The sequence below is a fragment of the Carassius carassius genome, chromosome 39 (genome assembly GCF_963082965.1).
Source record: "Carassius carassius chromosome 39, fCarCar2.1, whole genome shotgun sequence".
NCBI lineage: Eukaryota > Metazoa > Chordata > Actinopteri > Cypriniformes > Cyprinidae > Carassius > Carassius carassius.
Window position 1 is genome coordinate 11,340,108 of NC_081793.1, and position 26,762 is coordinate 11,366,869.

At 39.1% G+C, this 26,762-nt stretch overlaps 1 protein-coding gene across 1 annotated transcript in view; it reads right to left on the reverse strand.

Annotated features, from left to right (window-relative positions):
• plcd3b (phospholipase C, delta 3b) overlaps positions 1–26,762 on the reverse strand; it is a 112,807-nt gene that overhangs the window by 41,006 nt on the left and 45,039 nt on the right. The window contains exon 10 of the mRNA XM_059530677.1: positions 8,475–8,597. Coding sequence (XP_059386660.1) covers positions 8,475–8,597 — 123 coding nt within the window. The remainder of the gene's footprint in view (positions 1–8,474; positions 8,598–26,762) is intronic.

The following is a 26,762-nucleotide window of genomic DNA, read 5'->3' on the forward strand; positions in this document are numbered from 1 at the left end:
GAAAACAGTCTGATGTGCTAGGAGGGATGAAGAATGAGTGCAAGTTTTCTTCAAGGGAGTTCCAGCCGTGGCGAGAACTCTACACTTCCTCTCTGCAGGCAGATCCGGGCGGCTTCTGTGGCTCAGGATCCAGCACTACATGGGTGCGGGGCCCTTGGCGCTTTGGAAATGCATAGCATTTAGTTGTCAGGGGGCACTGCTTGAGCCCAGGCTCAGACTTCTGCCGAGCTTAGCAGGCTGCTGAATAGAAAGAGTCTTCTGGCAGCGCTTGAGCGCTTAGGTAGGAAGTGACGTAGCACATGCGATGTCTTCTGTGCCACTGTAGAAAGCTCAGCAAACCCATCCATGGCTGGGCTGAATAGCCCTTTCGGCGCGACCGGCGAGTTGAGGAAGGGCATTTTCTCAGCGTTCCTGATCTCGGTGAGATTCAGCCATAGATGGCACTTCAGCACCACCAGGCTGGCCATGGTCTTGCGAATATCCTGAGCCATTGCTTTCGTGATACACAGAGCCAGATCTGTCACTGTGCGTCGTGATCCTGGCCAGACTTGTTCATAGACTCAAGAAGTTTGGCCTGAAACACCTGGAAGACCGCCATCGAATGCACCTCACTGTCTGCGTTCAATGTCAGGATCTTCGCCAGAACACTCTCACTCTTCTGTATCTACGTGAAGAACACAGACGACACTGTGAGGTGAGGGGAGGGAGGGGCATGCAGGAGCTGAGCCAACGTGACATCACTCAAACCCGCTGTCAGAATACAGCTGCTCCGCTGTTTCTTTCTCTCTGGGGAGAGAGGAAATGGGAGAACAGAGCTGGGAGGACTGCCTTTGTTAAAGACCGCCTTTGCTCTTTTTTCAAGCCGGATAGCTGCAGGGGAAGCAGTCCATTCCGCTTCTTCCAGTGCTGGGGCTTCTTTTGACAGTGACGAGCAGAGAGAGCTTCTTTTTCTTCTTCAGCTTTTTCTGTCAAGTGTCAATGAAAAGATGACCCTTGTCGCTGAAGGAGAATATTCTGATGAAATGGTGCTCTAAGCCAACTTATATAGGGGTCGACTCCGCCCATTCTGGCAGGCTAGAGCTCCATTGGTTTGTGCAGCTACACAGGCTAAATCAAAATCAAACTAAATCTTTTTTTTTTTTTTACATTTATTTTTATTAAATTTTTTTGTGAGTGCATGAGATGAATTAATGCATGTTCACATGATCTTTCTCAAAAAGGGGACATGAGATCTTTCAATCATTAAATGGGAAAAAAAGTACCTGGTGTTACTTAATTGAAAAATAAGTTTTCTTATTTTCTTCTAAAATAACCTGTTAACCAGACCCCCATTATGGGACTCACAGCTGAAAGTGCCCTACCTAACTTAAAATTGAAACAATTCCTTGCTTCAGTGTGTTACACATCTAATCTTTGGAAAGAAGACCCTTTGGGCTTTACTTTTTGTCAACCAGAGTTGATAATGCTCAAAATATTAAAAGTTATAGACACTGAAGTGCCTTTAATTGTTTTTTACCAGACTGAATTTTTTTTTTATTTGATATAAAAATACATGAAATCAGTCCTGAAGCAATCTAGAAAAGTAATGGGTTGAAAGCCACATGTCTCATGAGTTTCTATTTCAAATCTGAAGAAGATATCATGAAAAATGAGATTCCTACGGAGCCCCTAAAGTGTCATTGTGGTGGGAAAAAAAATCAGAGTGCCTGAAAAAAATTGGGGTGGGGGGAAAAAATATTAGATTTTTTGCGTTCTCTCGCAAAACTTTTGCGTTCTCTCGCAAAGATATTTGCGTTCTCTCGCAAAACTTTTGCGTTCTCTCGCAAAGATATTTGCGTTCTCTCCAAAACCAGCTGAGCACGAGAAAGGGCTGTCACGCTCTTTTAGGTATATTGTATTATTAAAGTTTTGTTTGAATGTTCGCCGGTTCCTGCCTCCTTCTTCCTGTGACTATGAACGTTTGTTACACACTGGATGACAAAATTCAGTACACACCTTAGGCTATCCCTAGAAAGAAAACGCTTTATTAATGGACTAATTAGTCCATTATAAGCCAGTGGTATAAAAAGGCAGAATTTGGTATACATTTTATTAATAAATTATAGGCTACATGAAAGCAGATAAGCCCAGAAGAACAGCAGTGTTTTCCTCCCATAAAGAAAACACTGCTTAATGAAGACAGTGATTTAATAAAAAGTCCAAATATGCTATACAATTTATTAAATAAGTATATTATGTGTGCATGCAAGCAGAATTGCATGATAAGCATTTTCTTCCCTAGAAAACGTGCTTAACGAGGCATAATATAAGAAAAAAATATATTGTATAAAAATAGGCTACAGGCAATTAACACTGTAATCATTTAAACCAGTGGTTTTTAAAACCTTTTACAATGGGGTACCCCCTTAGGGCATTTAGCCTAACATTATTAGCCCCCACTTAGACTGCAGTCACACATTTTCCGTTAAGGGACAATATTTGCCCCCTTAAATTGATTTATAGATGCATTTTTACTGTTATAGAGGCACAGTATTTTCTAGCCTTATTAATTGTATATTTGTATAATTGTTTATGACGAAACATCGCTATTACTTTGAGACGCACTGTCATGAGTCCGGACCCGGTGTTCCTCCCTCTCACCACCAGAGGGCGCCACTTCCCCATCTCCCGGACTCATTCACCGTAACACTACACACCTGGTTCACTCTGCACACCTGTTGCATCCACTCACTCACTTACACACAAACAGCTGTTCCCCATTTGTTCGAGTATATTGTCTCACCCACCACTCTGCCTGGCTGTATTGTTTAACGTTACTTGTGATTTGTAGGTGTTTTTCTGGTACTCGTGTTTTTGCATCTTGGCTTGTCACCGTCATTTGCTTCTGTTTTGTTTTTGCCGTGTTGGCCTTTTTGTTCTATTAAAATATATTTCCCTGAATTTGGACCCAGACCCTGTTTCTCCTTCATCGCGGACACGCACATTCTGTTGCGGATTTCGTTGGAACTATTATTTCGTTGTAAAATACAATATGGACAATATTGTGTTTAAATGTAGGCTTCTTTTAAATTTTTAAATGTACACTTAATATTGCCTTTTTTGTTGAACTGTTAGGCCTTTAAAATCAATGTCACATAGGCTATGCAATAATTTGGATATTCAGGGAAAATCGCATACTCGTATAGGTTCCAAAATGAGAACGTAACAGTGTTCACTTTTTAACATTTCAATTATAATCTTTTATATTATTGAATCTTCAAACTGAATTAAAAATCCAATTATGCCCTACTGTAGCCTAAGTGATTTGATCGCGTTAGCGCCTCATGCGCACAAATTCATTGCAAGTGCGGTCTGTTCGTTATTAAAATAAAGAATCACCAATACAGATATAACGTTACACAGTAAATTTAATTAATCTGTATTATGTCTGTACCGTATAGCATGAGCCATACTTTCAGTTTCTCTTTACATAAGGTTTTGGCTCGTTTCTAGCTGTTCTGGGCTTGTCTGCTTTCCTGTGCATAATAGGCTATATTTTATTACTGTTTACCATATTTTGGTTTTAGCCTATACTGTATTTGTCCATTAACCTCCCTTAAGCATAACCTTTCTATAGCCTGACGTTTTTTAATTGGGGAGAAACGTTGCATTATTGCTATTTGCTTTACTGATAGCTATTAATAAGGTTATTAATATTACAATTGTTATTAGATTTAAAAGTATTTATTAGGCCTTACCGAATTGGGCCTCCAATGTCACTGTTATATCCACATTAAGCGTTTTAGAATGTCCCAAAACCATGTCTTAAAAGCTGACTGTAGCCTATTTGAACTGGAGTCCAAGTTTTAAATAAAACTGTTCTGGGCTTATCTGCTTTCATGTACCCTATAATTTATAAATAAAGTGTATACCGAATTCTGCCGTTTTATACTACTGTCTTAGAATAGACTAATTAGTCCATTAATAAAGCATTTTCTTTCTAGGGATAGCCTAAGGTGTGTACTAAATTTAGTCATCCAGTGTGTAACAAACGTTCATAGTCACGGGAAGAAGGAGGCAGGAACCGGCGAACATTCAAACAAAACTTTAATAATACAATATACCTAAAAGAGCGCGACAGCCCTTTCTCGTGGACGACTGTCGCACACAAACAGAACCAAAACCCAAAATAAAGTCCGAGCCTGATCCTCTCTCGTTCAACACTGTCATCAGTCCCTCCTCCGAAGCTCCTGCGGGACTCGATACTGGTGAATGGCGCAGGTGCTCCACCGGCCTCGCTCCGTTCCCTTGGCTCTCGTCACACAGTGTTTTACATTAAGCGTTTTACTATGTCCCAAAACCGTGCCTTAATAAGCATGCACTGACTATTTCAAAACAAAACTCTATGAACCGCTCCATTGTGGACTTATGGAGCTGTATGAACTACAAGCTGTAAAGTAAACAGGAAGTGTTTGTCTGAACTCAGCTGGTTTTGCGAGAGAACGCAAAAGTTTTGCGAGAGAACGCAAATATCTTTGCGAGAGAAGGCAAAAGTTTTGTGAGAGAACGCAAAAGTTTTGCGAGAGAACGCAAATATCTTTGCGAGAGAACGCAAAAGTTTTGCGAGAGAACGCAAAGGTTTCTCGAGGGAACGCAAAGTTTCTCGAGGGAACGCAAAAGTTTTCAGAGAGAACGCAAAAAATCAAAAAAATATTTTTTTCCTCCCACCCGAAATTTTTTCACTCACTCTGATTTTTTTCCACCAGAATGACCCTTTAAGGGCTCCGTAGATTCCTGAAACCATTTATCTGAGACTATGTCTTGGCCCCTCCCAATATAAATAAAAATTACTAAATGTATTGAACACTGTATTTTAGTCATTAAACATACCACTGCATAGTTTTTTTCAATAATAAAACAATAGACAGAAACTTGGACATCATATAAGTGATTTATTTGAGCACTAGAAAAAATACAATAAGAATAATTTGAGTAAGAAAAATAAATAAAATAAAAAAGATTTAACTCTGTATGCCAATTACAGTACATGCCAAGATTGCTAGAAATGCTGCATTTACAATGATTTCTGTTCATATAGTCACGTATTGACGTGCTGATGGCCAATTATAGAGATGGTTATCATAGAGATGAACCAAAAATCACACTCTATTCATATAGACAGCATTCACATTGAAAGCTGTGATTGCACAGTAATCACAGCGGAAGAGTCTTCACCACCCTCCAATGTAGAACGGTTCATAGCTGCACTCTCTGAGCAAGCCACTACCATTCAATGATGTGATCTAATTGTGTCTCAGATTGTCCAACTTTTGAGCCTTCAATCCCAGGCCTCTTCAACCCAAGAACCCCAACACGTCGATCAGATCGTCACCTGCTGAATCTCTCTCAAGGTACTCAAGGTACTCGGAGCACAGCTGAGTTCGCCAAAGTTTCATACTATGGCTACTGAGAATAGATGGAATCTATTCTAGCCCTAAGAGCGACCTTCCACCATGCTTTGTCATCAGAGCTCAAAGACGAGTTAGCATTTTGAGACCCTGCCCCTGATCTCGAGTCCCTCATTGATGTAGCTATCCAGGTTGATTATCACCTCAGAGAACACCAGCTAGAGCGGCAGTGGGAGACCAGCTTACTTGAGGCCACCATTCCTGTTAAATGACCTCCTCCTCCTCTTGTGAACGCGGATGAACCCATGCAGTTTGTGGAGAGAGATGCTGCCTCTACTATGGCAAGACCGGTCATTTTTGTGCCAACTGTCCTGAGCTTTCGGGAAGAGCCAAGTCTCGTCCTGGAGTAGGGGAGCTTGGGCGACCTTAGGCTTGACAATTCAGGCCACAATCACCATGGGCCAGCAACGCCATCAAGTATGCGCCTTTGTAGACTCGGGGACCGCCGGGAGTTTCATGGACTTTAAGATGGCCCAAAGTCTTTCAATTCACCCTGTGACTCTCCAGGAACCCCTTACCATTACTGCAGTTGATGGCAGCCCACTGGGATCAGGTCGGGTCACTCAGTGCACTCCACCTCTTCAGCTTAAAGTGGGGAACCATCAGGAATTGATTCAGTTTTTCTGAATTCATACTCCTAAACTCACTCTAATCCTCGGCTTCCCATGGTTGACTGTTCATAACCCCAAAATTGACTGCTCCAGAGGAGTCATCACAGAGTGGGGAATATACTACCAACTCTCAAATATTGCTTTCTGTTGTACCCCTGAGCTGAAGCCTTTCCAAGAATCAATGTCTGACAATCCCAAGAGCAATTCCACCTTTAGGCTCGAAGCCCCTTCCATGGAAGTCATGGCTGTTCCCAGGATCGAACCAGTCATTAGCAAATCCCCACCTCATCCTCCCTAGCCATCTCGAGTTCCCCCGGAATACATGGACCCCCTCAAAGTATTCCAAGCATTCGAAGTCCAAGCTGCCACACTGCCCCCACACACACACACACATAGATCATAAGACTGCGCTATTGAGCTTATGTCAGGAACTTGCCCACCCCATTGAAGCAATTCAACCCCTTTTCCCTCAATTCAACTCAAATTGTGAAACTTGTGTATTAAATAAATTCAATGCACACAGACTGAAGTAGTTTAAGTCTTTGGTTCTTTTAATTGTGATGATTTTGACTCACATTTAACAAAAACCCACCAATTCACTATCTCAACAAATTAGAATACGTTGACATGCCAATCAGCTAATCAACTTAAAATACCTGCAAAGGTTTCCTGAGCCTTCAAAATGGTCTCTCAGTTTGGTTCACTAGGCTACACAATCATGGGGAAGACTGCTGATCTGACAGTTGTTCAGAAGACAATCACTGACACCCTTCACAAGGAAGGTAAGCCATAAACATTCAGTGCTGTATCCAAGCAAGTTGAGTGGAAGGAAAAAGTGTTGAAGAGAAAGATGCACAATCAGCCGAGAGAATCGCAGCCTTATGAGGATTGTCAAGCAAAATGGATGCAAGAATTTGAATGAAATTCACAAGGAATGTACTGAGGCTGGGGTCAAGGCATCAAGAGCCACCACACACAGACGTGTCAAGGAATTTGGCTACAGTTGTCATTTAACTCTTGTTAAGCCACCCCTGAGGTGTCTTACCTGGGCTAAGGAGAAGAAGAACTGGACTGTTGCCCAGTGGTCCAAATTCCTTTTTTCAGATGAGAGCAAGTTTTGTATTTCATTTGGAAACCAAGGTCCTAGAGTCTGGAGGAAACTCAAGCCCAAGTTGCTTGAAGTCCAGTGTTATGTTTTTACAATCTGTGATGATTTGGGGTGCAATGTCATCTGCTGGTGTTGGTCCATTGTGTTTTTTGAAAACCAAAGTCACTGCAAGCGTTTACCAAGAAATTTTGGAGCACTTCATGTTTCCTTCTGCTGACCAGCTTTTTGAAGATGCTGATTTAATTGTCCAGCATGATTTGGCACCTGCCCACACTGCCAAAAGTACCAAAAGTTGGTTAAATGACAATGGTGTTGGTGTGCTTGACTAGCCAGCAAACTCACCAGACCTGAACCCCATTGAGATTCAATGGGGTATTGTCAAGAGGAAAAAGAGACCAAACAATGCAGATGAGCTGAAGGCCACTGTCCTGGGCTTCCATACCACCTCAGCAGTGCCACAAACTGATCACCTCCATGCCACGCCAAATTGAGGCAGTAATTAAAGCAAATGAGCCCCTACCAAGTATTGAGGACATGTACAGTAAATGAACATACTTTCCAGAAGGCCAACAGTTCACAAAAAAAAATTCCTTGGTCTTATGAAGTATTCTAATTTGTTGAGATATTTATGGGTTTTGTTAAATGTGAGCAAAAATTAAATTAAAATAACCAAAGACTTAAACTACTTCAGTCTGTGTGCACTGCATTTATTTAATACACAAGTATCACAATTTGAGTTGAATTACTGAAATAAATGGATTTTTCCACAACATTCTAATTTATTGAGAAGCACCTGTACAATATCTTACTCAGGACAGTACTACATAAAAAATAACATTAATTTTGTATGATCGCTCTTATTTTGTTAAAATTATTCAAATATTCACAGATTCTACAAAGAGTTCCCAAACATTTGCATGCCACTGTATATATAGAAACTGAGCAATCGTTTCACTAGATAATACCCTTAATCATCAGCTGGGATCATGTAGAGCCCTTTGAAACTGCAATTTGGACATTCAAACCATTGAGCACCATAGGAAAAAAATATATCTAATATTTATTGACTGAAGACAGAAAGACATCTTGATCAGAAAGAATATCTTGAATGACATGGGGATGAGTGAATTATCAGGAAAGTTCCAGAAACTTTTATTCATAGGAACTATTCCTTTAAATATCTGACTAACTTTTGTTTGGGTTGGAGGTTGGAGCTGAACTTTGCAGGAAAATACATATCCAAGAACAGGATTAGGCACCCCTGCTTTAGAAAATACAAAAGCATGATGTACAAAGATACACACTGACCTTCTGTGCTTTAGGTTTGCTTTCAGTTTTAGATTCATCATCTGAGGAGCTTGAGTCAGAGCTGGAGCTGTCCTGCTCCACTTTGATCTTCTTTGCTTTTATCAAGATCTTCCCTTTTAGGTCCTGCCAGAAAGAGAACACCACAAATATTTATATTTCATCATTATTATCGTATAATTTGCTCAGTGTTGAACACTTAAACACTGCAAATATATAATAGCACAAATAGCATTTCTTGATTAGTGTTAATTATTTATGTATTATTTTATTTAAAAAAAAAATATATATATATACATTATTGTTAAATATGGACATTATGGACATATTAAAAGTGAAATCTATCAAATCTAACTATGAGACAGACAAATGACAGTAGATTCTACACAAAGGCACTTTTCAGATATCTTTATATCTGTGTCCGTCCTCTTTCTCACTGCCAAATAGAAAATGACCTGATCGACAAATAAGAGATAAACCAATCCAGAGCTACATCTCTGATACCAACACAAGTCTTCAGATGGTTTATGAAGATATTATGGTCCACTGTGTCAAAGGCTGAGCTGAGGTAAAGAAGAATTAAAATGTACAAGCTTTTATCGGCTGCAAGCAATAGGTCATTAGTGACCTTACCAAGAGCAGTTTCAGTGCTATGTTGGGAACAGAAGCCAGACTGATTTTTTTTTTCATAAGACAAGTCAGTGGCATAGACACTTTTTTTCATTTTATTTTATTTTTTATAAAAAGAGTAACTTAGAGGTGGGTCTAAAATTACTTAAATTACAGGGCTTTAGAGAGGCTTTCTTTAAAATGGTTAAATGGTGACATGCTTACAATGCATCAATGATGAAGGCGGACAGGAGTCAACATCATGTTCTCTAAAATCAATGTTAAACTGCTGCCTAATCTCTACTATTTTATAATAAAAGTAATTCAAAATAGTGTCACAATTCTCTGGAGTAGATTCAACTGGCTGGCTAGGCAGAGGACCTGTGATAGAATTAATGCTTTTAAAAGCAGTTCTGGGATTATGTCCCTGTTAAATAACCAGTTCTAAAAAATAAGTGTTCCTTCCTTCCTTAACTTTACACTAATAAGTCCCTCTTGGATTTGCTCTTTTTATTATTATTAGGGCCCTAGCCCATAGTGGCGAAGTGCCCTATTATTTTACTTAGGATTCTTCTTCTGCTTTTGGGGCCCGTAACATGCTCAAAAACTCCTGAAAATTGGCACACACCTTAGAATTTGCAGCCATTAGAGCTGGGAAGAGACTGGTCCATGGTAGGTCTGTGTGATTAATCAAAATAGTAATAAAATCACAATTTGAGCATGCACGATTTCTAAATGTCTTTATACCACGATTTTCTGTGGCCCGACCTCCCGCAGTATGCTATCCAAACCAATCAGAATGCAGCGCGCCTAAAAGGAATGCGAGAACAGAACAGACTGGGTGGGCATACAAACGTAACACCAGGTTCACACACTCTGTCTGTGGTGCATATTTTTTCTGTGCCCTTGGTAACGGATCAGAGCATTCACACTGCACGCGGTAAAAAATGCGAAAGATGTGAACAGAAAAGGTTAGAAATAGAAAGGTGTGAAAATAATTAATATCTAGTGCATGAGCATAGAGAGATTTGTTAGTGCACAGGACGCAGTTTGAGTGAGAGGAGAGACACGTTTTAATTGTGCAAACTCTCTCTGGGCTGTATCTGAGCATGCACGTCGGGTTTTGTATGAGAGCAAAGGAAATCCGACTGTGAGCGGAGAGATTCGCATTCGTGCATTATATTAATATCTCAACATTTGTCATTAAAATAACACCATACTCCAGGAGCGATGCATCTGCAGCAGTCCTGCAGTGATCATTTCCGCACTGAGTCTATTTCTGCTGTGCTGCAGTGCACACGCTGAATTAAAGTGACAGCGAATATTTTACATTAAAAATGTATATGGATTGACAGGGAAATGTAATAATTAAACAATAAATGCATATAATTAATGTCTACTGTTTCACAGTCAACATTTGGCTTTTTGGCTAGATTTAAAACCAGGAAAAGTGCACTTTTAGATAAACAAGGCAATAATAGATGACACTCGTGGAGTTATTTATTTAAAGTTATTTATTGAGTTTAAATGTGAATATGTCTATGAAAGACTGTATTACTCTACTGTGATAAAATAGAATCACAATGCTGAAAAATCTTTTTCAGAAACAACGTTAGGATTTAAAATCAAAATAAAGGATAAAATGTTATCTTTGTGGTAAACAACTGCGGATCAGGTTCCTGTATATGCCCGTTGATGATTAAATGCTATATCTGAAGAATTCTCCAGTGTCTCCTCACTCCTTCCTCAAATGTAACGTGACAAAAGCATGTCTTTGTGTAAAAATAGTGATTAAAATCGCAATCATAAAAAATTGTGATATACGTATGAAACTCTGTACACATATAGATTTGATCGAACCAAACAACTTTCAGACTGCATGTCATTATCTCCACCGAACAGGAATTCAGCAGGGTTTTGTGAAAAACAAATGCTCTAGAATTTGCATTACTCTTCCTAAGGTTTTCAACTGATTGCCACCAAACTCACGAAACAAAATGATCAAGACATTTGGGATGCTGAATTGCAAAAAAAAAAAAATTATGTTGAGAAATGAGAAACAGTAAGTGTCTAATATCTTTGCCATACAGGGTCTAATTTGGATCATTGTATGATGATCACATAGATGCAACTATTGTGAGTCATAGCGCCCTCAGCTGGCAGCATGAAGTGTGTTACTTTTTCTCCATTTGTGTCACCAATGGAGTTTTGGTTCCTTGCCACTGACACTACTGGAAGAGAGCTGACCTGGATGATGACATTACTGACTGTATCATCAATGAACTGACTTTATCTGGAAAAATTACTCTTTGTTATTGTCTTCTTGCATTATTGACAAACTATTTTCTTGTTTGACAATGTAAAGATGCTTTGACACAATCAGTATAGTATAAATCGCTATACAAATAAAAGTGACTTGACTTTTTAAAACACTTTGAAATTGTCATCTTATACTTACCCGATTTGCTTCAAGCTTCATCAAAATAATGTCAAATCACAGACAACGTAAAACTGTGAAGGGATCGAATCTTAATATCTTAAAAACCATGACAATGAGTCAAACTTTGACTATCATTTTTGGGGGGTGTTTTTGAGTAATTTAACATGCTTAGAATTTCATGAAATTTGACACACATAAGAGTTATCAACCCTTAGACACTGGCAAAGCTCATAAATAGGTCTGGAGGAGGCACTCTATAGCATCACCTTTTGACAAAAGTGAGGGATTTTGTCTTAACTACATTCATAATACTTGGAACATATATTGGTCTCATCAAGCTAGACAACTTTCTAATTTATAGTCATTAGCTACAACCAACAGCAAGTCTGCAATTTGGGTTTGAATGTGGATTTTCGGAAAAATCAGGCTGTGGATTAATGCATACTCCTCCTAGGATAATCATGCAATTCATACCAAACTTTGTCAACATGATGTCAAGATACTGAAGATGCTAAATTGCAAATGGATTTTGGATATATTGAATGCTGTCAGCATGGTGGTTTATTAAAGTAACAGTAAAAAAAAATGTCTTTACGTATCTGTATCTTTAAAGTGCATTATCCAAAATCTTCTAAACGTTTATACATGGAGAACAAGTCTTTTTATATTTGTAATTTTTAGGAAACATGTTTAGTTTCATCAACTTACAATGCTCTATGGCTAAAAGAAAATTAAAAACTATTGGACATTTCAGCTGGTATTTCAGGCTGTAATACTAATGTTGTCCACTAGATAGAAAGACAAGAAATCATTTAAGCCTAATCCTATTACTGCTATGGTTGCAATAGTTAGACAAATACATATAATAAGTTAATGTACCAGCAATTTTTATGTAATGATTTAACAAATGCTTAAAGCTCATTAAAGGGGTCATATGATGCGATTTAAATTTTTCCTTTCTCTTTGGAGCTCTTGGTGCATAAAGAAGATCTGTAAAGTTGAAAAGACTAAAGTCTCAAATCACTGTTTCATGTAGGAAACTAAACTAAGAACTCAGCTAAACTGGTTGTTGGCGGCTGTACTGCGTTTGAGCTCCGTCACTATATTCTTTTCATTGACTATTTTTAACTCAAAAATCAATTTTATACATCATCGTTTCCGTTTATATAACGTGTGAATATATCCTCTATTGTATTCTACAACAAAAACAATCAGAGCGCCTCGCTATCACTAGTTTTATTTTGATCTCCCGGGTCCGCTATTAGCTTTTAGCCCGTTAGCATCAGCGGCGTGGTTGCAGCTAACTGCGCTTACATTGCTAATACTCTATTCACACACATTACCACTGCTGTACTCACTGTTACTTGCTTTAATGGCGGATGAATGTCTCCACTCTGTGCAGCTCGAGCTCGAGGCCGTGGGAAAGCAGATTCGCGACCTGGAGGTGAGGCAGGCCCAGCTGAGAGAGCGGAGAGCCGCGCTGGAATCATCCCGGGCTGACGCTCACAAGTCCGGGGTAAGTATACAGCGATCTGCTAACAGTCCCACCACGTCTACTCCGTGTGTTTCTCTGCACAGGCCCGGTGCACCCAGGACGCGATCTTCCCAGATGTCCTTCACTGCGACGCCGGGACACCAAGGACCCTGGGTGCATCCACAGCGGAGGACGCGAGCCGGGTCCCGGGCGACGACTTCTCCCTCTCCTGCCTTCGACATCTCCATCCGGAACCGCTTCGCTCCCCTCCGCGAGACAGGACGCGACGCTGTGATCATCGGAGACTCCATCGTCCGACACGTAAGTGCTACGTTAGCCGAAGGTAAAGTGCACACTCATTGTTTGCCTGGTGCTCGTGTTCTCGATGTTTCTGCGCAGATACCCGCGATCCTGAAGGTCGACGAGAGCCCCAGAGCGGTCGTGCTTCACGCCGGGGTTAACGACACCACGCTGCGGCAGACGGAGACGCTGAAGAGGGACTTCAGCAGCCTGATCGAGACGGTTCGCAGCATGACGCCCACGGCGACGATCGTCGTGTCTGGACCACTACCCACGTATCGACGAGGACACGAAAGGTTCAGTAGACTTTTTGCTTTAAATGAATGGTTGTTGTCATGGTGTAAAGAACAGAAACTGCTATTTGTCAATAACTGGAATCTTTTCTGGGAGCGTCCTAGGCTGAATCGGAGCGGAGCTGCTCTCTGACAACATCTCCAGGACACTTCGCTCCATGTGACTAGTAAGACAATTCTCTAATAACTATTATGATGACTTTTGTTCCACCCGCTTAAATGATAAAAGTACTTGTGCTGTAAAAACTATTAAGACTGTGTCTGTTCCCCGAATAGTGAGGTCAAAATATAATGTAGGATCTAGAAAAAATCTTATCGTAATTAAACCAGAAAAATGTAAAGTAAATGAACAAAAACAATTTTTAAAGTTTGGGCTCATAAATATTAGATCACTCACACCCAAAGCAGTTATTGTAAATGAAATGATCACAGAAAATAGTTTTGATGTACTCTGCTTGACTGAAACCTGGCTAAAACCAAATGATTATTTTGGTCTAAATGAGTCTACTCCACCAAACTACTGTTATAAGCATGAGCCCCGTCAGACTGGTCGTGGCGGAGGTGTTGCAACAATATATAGTGATATTCTCAATGTTACCCAGAAAACAGGATACAGGTTTAACTCTTTTGAAATACTTCTGCTAAATGTTACACTGTCAGACATGCAAAAGAAATCTAATGTATCTCTTGCTCTGGCTACTGTGTATAGACCACCAGGGCCGTATACAGAATTCCTAAAAGAATTTGCAGATTTCCTCTCAGACCTTCTAGTTACAGTTGATAAGGCGCTAATCATGGGAGATTTTAATATTCACGTTGATAATGCAAATGATACATTAGGACTTGCGTTTACTGACCTAATAAACTCCTTTGGAGTCAAGCAAAATGTCACCGGGCCCACTCATCGTTTTAATCATACACTAGATCTAATTATATCGCATGGAATCGATCTTACTGCTATAGATATTGTACCCCAAAGTGATGATATTACAGACCATTTCCTTGTATCGTGCATGCTGCGTATAACTGATATTAACTATATGTCTCAGCGTTACCGTCTGGGCAGAACTATTGTTCCAGCCACCAAAGACAGATTCGCAAATAACCTGCCTGATCTATCTCAACTGCTATTTGTACCCAAAAATACACATGAATTAGACGAAATTACTGACAACATGGGCACTATTTTCTCTAATACATTAGAAGCTGTTGCCCCCATCAAATTGAAAAAGGTTAGAGAAAAACGTACTGTGCCATGGTATAACAGTAATACTCACTCTCTCAAGAAAGTAACTCGTAGTCTTGAACGCAAATGGAGAAAAACTAACTTGGAAGTTTTTTAAATTGCATGGAAAAACAATATGTCCAGGTATAGACAGTCTCTAAAAACTGCTAGGGCAGAGCATATCCACAAACTCATTGAAAATAACCAAAACAATCCAAGGTTTTTATTTAGCACAGTGGCTAAATTAACAAATTACCAGACGCCACCTGATTCAAATATTCCACCAACGTTAAATAGTAATGACTTTATGAATTTCTTCACTGATAAAATAGATAACATTAGAAATACAATAGCGAATGTAGATTCTACAGCGTCTAACACTTCAGTTTCATCCATCGCACCCAAAGATAAACTGCAGTGCTTTACAAATATAGGACAGGAAGAGCTAAATAAACTTATCACTGTATCTAAACCAACAACATGTTTATTAGATCCTGTACCCACTAAATTACTAAAAGAGCTGTTACCTGTAGCCGAAGAACCGCTTCTCAATATCATTAACTCGTCGTTATCTTTAGGTCACGTCCCAAAACCATTCAAGCTGGCGGTTATCAAGCCTCTTATTAAGAAACCAAAACTAGATCCTAGTTTACTGGCAAATTATAGGCCTATTTCAAATCTTCCATTTATGTCTAAAATTTTAGAAAAAGTTGTGTCTGCTCAATTGAGCACCTTCCTGCATAAAAATGATCTGTATGAAGAATTTCAGTCAGGTTTTAGGCCCCACCATAGCACAGAAACTGCACTTGTTAAAATTACAAATGACCTGCTTCTTGCGTCAGATCAAGGCTGCATCTCATTTCTAGTCTTACTTGATCTTAGTGCTGCGTTCGACACCATAGATCATGACATACTCATAGATCGATTACAAAACTATACAGGTATTCAAGGGCAGGCTCTAAGATGGTTTAGATCCTACCTGTCCGATCGCTACCATTTTGTTTACTTAAATGGGGTGTCATCTCATTTATCATCAGTAAAATATGGAGTGCCACAAGGATCCGTCCTAGGTCCCCTTCTATTTTCAATATACATGTTGCCCCTTGGTAATATTATTAGAAAATACGGAATTTGCTTCCACTGTTATGCTGATGATACTCAGCTATATATCTCAACGAGACCAGATGAAACTTCCCAATTATCTAAGCTAACAGAGTGTGTTAAAAATGTAAAAGATTGGATGACAAATAATTTTCTCCAATTAAATTCGGATAAGACAGAGATATTAATTATTGGACCAAAAAACACCACACAGAATCTTGTAGATTACAATCTGCAACTAGACGGATGTACTGTTACTTCCTCTACAGTCAGAAATCTGGGTGTTATATTGGACAGCAATTTGTCTTCTGAAAATCATATTTCCAATGTTACAAAAACCGCATTCTTCCATCTTAGAAACATTGCCAAGCTACGAAACATGTTATCTGTTTCTGATGCAGAAAAGCTAGTTCATGCTTTCATGACCTCTAGACTGGACTATTGTAATGCACTTCTAGGTGGTTGTCCTGCTTCGTCAATAAACAAGCTACAGGTAGTCCAAAATGCAGCAGCTAGAGTCCTTACCAGGTCAAGAAAATATGATCATATTACCCCAATTTTACAGTCTCTGCACTGGCTACCTATTAAGTTCCGTATCAGTTACAAATTATCATTACTTACCTATAAGGCCCTAAATGGTATAGCTCCTGCGTACCTAACTAGCCTTCTACCACGCTACAACCCATCACGCACCCTAAGGTCACAAAACACTGGACTTTTGGTAGTTCCTAGGATAGCAAAGTCCACTAAAGGAGGTAGAGCTTTTTCACATTTGGCTCCCAAACTCTGGAATAGCCTTCCTGATAATGTTCGGGGTTCAGACACACTCTCTCTGTTTAAATCTAGATTAAAAACGCATCTCTTTCGCCAAGCATTCGAATAATGTATCTCTTAAATTGTGAGTGTAGTTGCATCTGCATTTTTATTCTTTAGCTTGGGTTAAACTAATTTTACTTTGTTGGATCAGCAGCTATGCTAATGATGTCTCTATTTTGTTTCTATGTTTTGCCACGGGGAGGATTTACACAAGCTCCAATCTGGATCCAGAACACAGAAGAGATGATGCTGACCCTCAGAGGACCCCAGATGATCCTAACCTTGAATCAACAAACAGAACTAACAATTATTGCTACATGTGTGACTGCATCATATAATTACTATTAATTAATAATATTGATAGTTCATCATCTAGCTGACTACGTCTTGTATTATTATTATTATTTTTATTTTTCTAAAATCCTGTCAAACGTGCACAAACTACTAAATATTGTAGAAACATAATTTTCTGTAAAGTTGCTTTGTAACGATTTGTATTGTAAAAAGCGCTATACAAATAAACTTGAATTGAATTGAATTGAAATCCAAAGAGATATTCTTTATAAAAGATAAGACTCCTCCACACCCCTCTAAAACGGCTCATTCTAACACGCCCCCAAATCGCTATGTCACTATGTGGGAAGATTTGCATAACACCGTCCAGATGTTCATGCAAAGAAAGAAGGCGTACCTTTTATTCTTGTTGTAGTATTGTTTAGGGCTGAAACGATTTCTCGAGTAACTCAATTACAAAAAATGATCGAGGCAAATTCCTCTGCCTCGAAGCCTCTTTTGATTTATTTTAAATCTCATGTGAGTTTCTTTCCCAATGATTTTTTTAATGTGACACAACACGTTTACGTCACCCACAAAGCGGAAGGAGACACTGCATCCGAAATCGCATACTGCAAGGAGTCAGTAGTGTTTTGATTTGAGGGCGTGGTAGAGATAGAGATAGAGCTGGCATACCACAACTAGGACCCTATGATTTCCGCGATGCAGAAAACGCGGAGGGAATCGCAAAATCAAGTCATAAAAAATTGATTTTACAGTTTAACGCGGACTGGCACAGAATTTGCCAAATATTGAATGAATTAATCAAAAATAGGTCATTGCACTTACATCAAATCACGATATGGACTAATATCTGTAAATATTAAGCCGGAACAGTATATTTAAACGTCCGGTTTAGTTTAGTTATTGCGGTTTAGTACCAAAAAGTTAAGTTTGCTTAATTTTCAATAATTAAAAGATAAATTAAATTAATGTTTTATGTTTAATGTTTAATGTGCATCTCAGAAAATGCTTTATTTAAAACCCCAACTGAATGGCACTTAAATGCACTTAATTCATCTGTCAACATTATTGTCATTGTTCACAGTACAAGTACAGACAGAGAAACAATGGGTACTAATTAAATGTTTATTTTTGATGTATGCATTGCATTCTTGGCATTCCAAAAGAGGACTATATCCGCTTCGTCATGCCTGAAGCTATCCGTGCTGGTCACTGAGGAAATACATCAACTTAGCACTATGGCCTTCTGGCTCCGCTGACTTAAGGCCGTGGTGTGTGACGCTGATTCATTGAGAAGGCGAAACTACCTTGTTTGGCCTTCCATAGGAGGACACGTATAGAAATAATTTTTATATCACGTTTATAATGGGTTTTATGTTTATGTCTCGTCTCTCCGGCCTGACAGTGGATCACAATATATCAAGGGGCGTTTCAGAAGGCGGGGCATAGATGAGAACAAATTATGTACAGTATGTGGAACAAAATTATTACAACAGATATAAAGGGGAAGGAGAATCTATACGTGCGTCAGGTTTTTCTTTTTGTTAACAACTGTTTATTGAAATTTTCTTCTGGGAACAGTAGTATAAAACAGAAAGTAACTGTGCAAATTTAGTACCCAACCCTTCCCACCCCCTGGTAGACTTCAAAATGAATAAATAAATAAATAATAAAAATAAATTAAGTAATATTAATACATAAATAACAATTAAATAATTTTAACAAAGATTTTAGAAAAGATGACAAAAAAGGGAAAGTCCAACAAATACACAGGTTCGTCTGTCCATTGTGTGAGGAAGATTCCAACGGTTGACTAACAACTTTTTTGCTGCTGTGAGAGCAGCTAACAGTAAACGTCTTTGTTTGATGGACAAGTTGAGGTCCCAAAAGTCATTCATGATAGAGAGGGGCACTCAAAAAAAAAAGCATAAATATGCCGAAAGATCCTTGCGAACAGAGATTGAACTTAGGAGAAGATGACAGATTTATATAAAAAAAAATTAATTGGAGTCAAGTAAAACCTATGCAGCAATTTCCAATGAATCAATTGGTGGTTAGGGTTTTTAGAAGACAATTTAAACATTCCCCATACCTGATCTGAAAATAAAACATGCACTTCCTCATTAAGATCCTTATCCCTAACAGTTGTAACAGATAAAGGTTTGTATGAATGCTCAAGAAGAAAGAGACAACTAAAGCAGAGGAGGGAGATTCCTCAGAGGGAAGGATTAGTTTGCGCAAAGGGTTAATAGGCAGTTGAGAATTCCAAGGCAACCCATATGCCTGTAGGGCTAATCTAATGTGCAAATACATAAAAAAGGAGGTGTCTGGCATATTATATTGAGTTTTGAGATTCTTGAGTATACAGTCTAAAGTTGGGGAAAAAAGACCTCCATGTAATCTACTTTGTTATAAGGTAGTCAGTTTAATACGAGGGCGTTTCCCATCCCATTTATACCTTGAAACACATGCATCAAATTTGTTCCAGTAGCCAAACGGTGAAGCGAGAGGAATCATGGAAGAAAATAAATTAATATGTGGGAGAAAACTAATTTTAATCACTGATATACGAGCCTGAAAAGAAGTAGGAAGACGAGACCAATTTTCCAAATCTGTGGATACTTTAGCTAGAATACTGTTATCGTTTTTTGAGAGAATTTCCTGCAGGGAAGGAAAAACATCTATCCCCAAGTACCTAAAGTTTTGACCCAATGGAATAGATACCCAGAGAAAGATCCAAAATGTTCAAACAAATTCAACACATGAGGAATTGAATGTGACAGCTTCTCCAAAAACAATAAAATATCACCAACAAACAAAGAAATATGATGATGAGTATTCCATAAAATTATTGGAGAAATAGTTTCAGATTCTCGGACAGCTTGAGCTAAGGGTTCCAAGGATAGGTCAAATAACAGGGGAGAAAGTGGGCAACACTGATGAGTACCTCGATGTATGAAGAATGGCTAGTATATAAGATATTCATTAATCGTCTGACATTAAAAAAGGAATAACGGCCAGGAATAAAACCAGTTTGATCAAGATGAGTAATATTTTTGAATAAAGTTATTTAACCTGTTAGCAAGAATCTTAGTAAACATTTTAAGATCAGAATTCAAAAGAGCAATGGGACGATATGATGATGGGTCTGTTTCTTCTTTACCTTTTTTTTAGAATTAAGGAAATATTTGCCTCATAAAAGGACTGGGGGAGCTTGAGTTCGCCAAATGAGTGATTAAACATCCTCAACAGCAAAGGAGAATAAGTCTGCGCAAATCTGTTGTAAAATTCAATTCCAAAGCCATCTGGGCCAGATGCCTTACCACTGGGAAAAGACTTAATAGCATCCAGTATCTCCTCTTCTGTTATATCTGCATTCAAAGCGGCCTGCTCTGAACACCCTAACTTTGGAAGCTGTAATGAATGAAGGAAGTTTGTTAATAGTGAGGGGTCAGAACAACCCCTCGATTTGTATAATTCTTCGTAGAAATCTTTAAATGTATCATTGATTTCACTGGGATTTGTTAAAAAGACACCTTCCTTGTTTTTTATTTTATGGATTGCTCTACTGGCCTGCAGCCCCCTTAGCTGGCGAGAAAGCAATTTGTCTGGTTTATCCCCGAGTTCAAATTGTTTTTGCCCAACTTTTAACAACATATTGTTAACATGGTTTGAAAGAATTGAGTTATATTCCAATTTGAGTGCGGTAATTTCATTAAGCACAGCCAAATCTGTCGAATCCCTACATTAATAAGATCATTAAGAACAACAGTGGAATTGGGCAAGGATATGTCAGAGCGAGATGGAAATCTGTCTAGAGCAGGGTCTAAGACTAAGTTGAAATCACCTCCTATTATAAGGTGCGAGTTTTGAGTGGTTGGTAAAAGATTAAAAAGTGTGCGAAAAAAAGTGGGGTTATCAAAATTAGGTCTAAATTAAAGTTGCTTTCGTGGTCGGTACTTACACCCTCTAGGTCAGTAATACAAGAAGTGATTTCAGAGAGTGCTGATTGCAGCTGGGTTAGAGTTGCTTCCAGTCGTTCATACTGTTATTCATAGTTTGGATGGCCGACAGAATGGCAGTTGAATCTGGAGCCGTGCGGACATCATCATCAGCCTTGCAATCATTAGACGACGATTTCTCGGACATTTGTTCACCTGCGCTGGTTGGTGAATCACCTTTTTTGGACTTAGCCTTCTTCATTTCACTGGTAGGTATTGGCGAACAAACTTACGCAATGGAAATAGTCAGAAATATATAAATTTAAAGAGGCTTTGAAGGAGCTCTCTAAACTTACGTCCACACCATATGGTGCTCTCTAGTGCCCCCAGCTGAGCGAAATTTGATTAATCCTGTTTGGTCATGATGATCTAGCTTGTTCATAAATTTCTCTAGACGGCGAGATAGTACTTTAGCATATAATTTAACACCAGTCCCTATCAAAAAAAGTGGTCTGTACCTAGAACAGGAAGTCGGATCTTTGTCTTTTTTCAACAAAAGAGAAATAACAGTTACAGGGGTTAAAGCAAAAAAAAAAAAATCCTGAGCCTGAACTTTTTTTCTGGGGATGGGGCAGCACATGCAAAGCATGCTATTACTGTGGCAACTTTAACATTTGAAAGGATATTATGACAAAGTTATTGCTTTATTTATTCAAACTGATTTTCATTTTCATGAATATGTGGTTGACCTGAAGAATGAAAGCTGTATCATACATAGGGTTGGGTATCGATTGGGTTTTATTCGATAACGGTGCCATTTCAATACTTTTAAAACAGTACCGGTGCCTAAACGTGTTAAAAACACGCCTGAACCGATACTTCTATAAAATAAATAAATAAATAAAGCCTAAAAAGGATAACATTAAAGAACATTAAAAAGATTTAAAATAAATCCATAGCATTCACATACATTTGCACAGTAATGTATGTATAAAGTACGTATAATTACAGTAGATTAAGTATATTTAAATAAGTGTAATTAAAGTATGCGTTCATAAGTGTTAGAAACCAATTGCTCCCTCATGATCTTTTGTAAACTGTATTTATGAAAAAGAACTGCACAGATACAGATATTCTAACAATCTATCAATAAACACACACCGTGTGTCCTGTGTTTGAGTCCGCCTGCGCTGCTCCGCCGCGGTCTGTGGATTGAAGAGCTCACTGAAAGATGGGAGGAGACAGGTCTGCCGCCGTTACCATTAGAGGTCGACTGATTTATCGGTTTTGCCGATTAATCGGCACCGATAGTTGATTTCTAGAATAATCGGTTATCGGCAAAAATCCATGCCGATAGTTTTCTGCATTTCGTCCGTTGCTGGAGCGGCTGATAGTTTCCCGGGTTGAGTCCGTTGCTGGAACGGCTGAGAAGGCTCTGTTTTCATTATACAGTGCGAGAGCAGCCTCTAGTGGCTGAAATCACTGACAGCACATGCTGTGTATTCAGACACATAACTGCACGCTGAACAGTCGAGACACTTCAGACAGAAGATCCTGCCATGCCTCAGAGCACCATTCACATAGTTTTACATTACATTATATTCGCCCGAATCATTGTTACTGTACATAATGAATTGTATATTGAGCATTTTCATCGAAACGTTTCTCTTTCTGTAGCTCTAATAAAGTCTGTATGTTTCATTTATAGAGCTATAATATAGATCGCTCTTTCCGTTTGCTCCGTTTTTTAAACACTGAACTTCAAACTTCTCTTTGGCTCATTGTTCATTCTTAAAGTAAGTTAAACTTGTGTCCGTTTGGTGAATAAATAAACAGTTTTAGACTGCTGCTCGAGTTGAACTTGATGTGTCCGGAGTGTGTGTGAGTTCTCCTAGACTCAGCGCTCTTTTATTTTGATTAGATGGGTGTTCAAAAATATAAGCAGTTAAAGTGTGAGAGTATACATTGTGCTGGTATAATTGTAGGGCTCTATGTTTTCCGCGATGCAGAAAACGCGGATGGAATCGTGGAATCCATTCATAACAACGTGATTCACAGTTTAGAGCATGGCGCTCGCTGTGATTTCAGCTTCTGATATTACTTACTGGAACAAAAAGCAGTACACAGAATCTAGTAGATTACAATTTGCAACTAGATGTATGTACTGTTACTTCCTCTACAGTCAAAAATCTGGGTGTTATATTAGACAGCAACTTGTCTTTTGAAAATCACATTTCCCATGTTACAAAAACAGCATTTTTCCATCTTCAAAACACTGCCAAGCTACGAAACATGTTACCTGTTTCTGATGCAGAAAAGCTAGTTCATGCATTCATGACCTCTAGACTGGGCTAATGTAATGCACTGCTTGGAGGTTGTCCTTCATTTTCAATAAGCTACAGCACAGTTACTCATTGCGCGGCTCGTGAGCCGCATGCAGCACGTCAAGCTATAACTGGCGGCTCGCATAGTAGCTTACAGTATCACACTGCCACTTGCCTTCAGAGCATGTGAGGCGGGAGCGAGCGGGGAGCGCGAGCGGGCGGATCTTGGACAGAGCGCAGAGCGGCAATTTCAAAAGGACGGTGGACGGAGCGTCGCATTTCCCGCTCCAATTTCGCTCTGCTCACACCACGAGTCTGAAGCATGCTCATTCAAGCCTGACTCTGAATCCATTAGTCTTGCACAGTCATCAACAGTAGACTATTTTCAAGCAAAACTCGGCTCAATAATGGAGTTCAAAAAGTAAAATGAGAATTCATACAGGTGTAGCCTATCAATATAAGATGCTCCGGAGTAGCCTATAAGGCGAATCAGTCAAAAAATGCGCCATGAAGAAGAAATAACATATAGGCCTAGCCTCGCACTGGACTATAAGTCGCATTTATTTAGAAATGTATAAAAAAAATATATATAAAAAAAATCTTATAGACGGGACAGTTCTCCGTTACGGATGTGAGCGCTCTGGCAGCGGCACTAAGACTGCTTTAAAACTTTCACTGAGACCTCAAACAGAAAGCACAAAGCCTGTCTTTAAATTTGATTTCGTTTTGTATTAATTGTATCTTAATTTTAATCAAGGTTTCATCAACCAATTGTCTGGATTTAATAAGAAGTAAATAGAAAATAGATAACCACGATACGAAGGAGCCGGTGTGAACCTGGAGTTTGTCTCATGAATGAACCGAAACTCTTACTTGCCTACTTGCCTCACAGACCCGACAAATAGGCTATATATAAGGATTGAAATGTCTACTTTTAAACAAAACAATTCAAAACGAAAGAAAACAGACTGCTCTCCCTCCCGTATGAAATGTGCATTTCTCTCAGGCGTGTTCACTACTGCGAAGATCACGAGTCAGCATCTTTCTAGCCGACAGACATAAAAAAAAATTAAATGTCTTTTGCTATATTTTACATATTCATAATCATTAATTTTGCCGGTTCGTTGTGACAGCTTTTAGGTGCCCTTAAATGTTACATGAATGCATCAGCACTGAAAACATAGAGTTTTTTTTTTTCTTTTGGGGGCATTTTGTTTGACATGCATGCCAGCTTTCGCTCATCCCACTATTAAAGTAAATCTGTTCTTAAACGAAAATGTATTGGCCGTGTTATTTCTTTTTTGTGGGATGTCCAATTTATATGTAGAAATGCGCATTTGCAAAGGTGACTTAGTATGTTGTCGTAAAAGTGGCTCGCCTTTTGATTTTTCTCGGCTAATGTGGCTCTTGTGAAAAAAATAGTGAGGATCACTGAGCTACAGGTATTTCAAAATGCAGCAGCTAGGGTCCTTACCAGGTCAAGAAAATATGATCATATTACCCCAATTTTACAGTTTCTGCACTGGCTACCTGTTAAAGGCCATGTTGCAGGTTAACCTCCACTTTCGATTAATGGGTACATAAATCACTCAAGATATGTATATCATTTTTAAAATGTCTCAAAAATGGTCTTAAAAACCTATTTTTTAAGTTTTTGGTATTAACGGTTTTTTTACGCAACTCGGTGATGACGTCACGTTGGGGAGAAGTTGAGGAAAGGTAGCCTCAGCCTAGTATGATGCCGCATTCCAGGCAACCCGTAACCCGTGTTTTTCCAACCTTAAACCCGTGAAAGTGCACTGGAACGGCAATCAAACCCGTGACTTCCCATCTGTGAACTAGTGTCTCATACTAGATCGATGTACTCCGAGTTCCGAGTTCACACAGCCCCTGAAACAACGATGGCAGCCCCTACGAATAATACTGCCTACGGATGCATTGTTTATGCAAGTGGTACACGTTGAAAGAACGATTTTAAGTCAATGTAACATTGCAATAAAATAAATAATCTAGTTACAATTCCTTGCGCTCAGAAAGTTTGGCCTAACTTGCCTGGAATGGTAAAAAGTCGTTAGTCGTGGTATGAAATAGTGATTACGAGTTCAAAAACCTGCCTGGAATGCAGCATCAGAACTATAGCGACTGACTGGGATGAGGAAGAGGTGGCAAGAGCCAACATGTATGATGGCCCGCAGCCGTGTAATTTTGAACCAGCCAGATGTGGGCAAATGAGGAATTGCCAAGAACTGATGTCCGTCAAAGCCAATTAAATGCATGGTCCGAGGAGAATGAGTGGAGAGTTGGTGAAGTATCCTAGTGAGTTGCTATCATTTAGCATCGCAGAAATGAGCACTGGAGCTAGTATACGAGCAGCAGTGCACAATAACGACACATATATATATATTTTTTACTGTCATTGAGTAGCACCGAGTGAAAAAAAATCAACGTTTTCTTTATATCTAGTGGCAGTGATCATGACATTATTTCAGATAAGTACCGGTAAACTTTGTCATAGTGTCGTAGAACTGGTAAACTTTGTCTTTGTCTTCTAGAAATTGAAGGCATCATGCTAGCTATATGGACGTTTCTAAGCGTTTATCTCTTCCTCTGGTGAAAATATTGTTGCAAACGTAGCCGCGTGTGTGTCGCTGTGTTTGGCAGGTGCTTTTGTGGGTGCTGTCCCATGGAAACTGCGCTGAAAAGCTTGTGCTGTAGGGAAGTGAGTGCGTTTGGGTCGCTGTTGGTCGATATCTCTCTATCTATCTGTCTGTCTATCTATCTATATATCTAGTCTATCTATTTATATATATCTATGTATTTATCTATTTATCTATAATCTGCGCTATCTGAATACTCTTGTCTACTACTCGTCTCTCTAGTCACTCTCAATGCTCTCAAGGCGGGCTTTGGTAAATTCTCTCCCCAACGTGATGTGATGCAATGCATTGTGGGGGAAAGGAGACCGCTGTAAGATAGTACCTACTTTTTCGTATTATATTCCGTTTTGTGATACCCAATAACATAAAATACAATGGATAACAATTTAAATGTTTATTACCGACAAGCAAATTGCACAAATTCGTAAAAAAATTTAACACTGCAACACGGCCTTTAAGTTCTGTATCCGTTACACAATATTATTACTTACCTATAAGGCTCTTAATGGTTTAGCTCCTGCGTTCCTAAGTAGTCTTCTACCACGCTATAACCCATCACGCTCCCTAAGGTCACAAAACACTGGACTTTTGGTAGTACCTAGGATAGCAAAGTCCACTAAAGTAGGTAGAGCTTTTTAGTTTTTGGCTCCCAAACTCTGGAACAGCCTTCCTTAATAACTTTTAGGGTTCAGACACACTCTCTCTGTTTAAATCTAGATTAAAGACACATCTCTTTGGCCAAGCATTCAAATAATATATATCATAATCTTGGACTGCAGTTATATCTGATCAAGTGCACATTATTAATTTAACT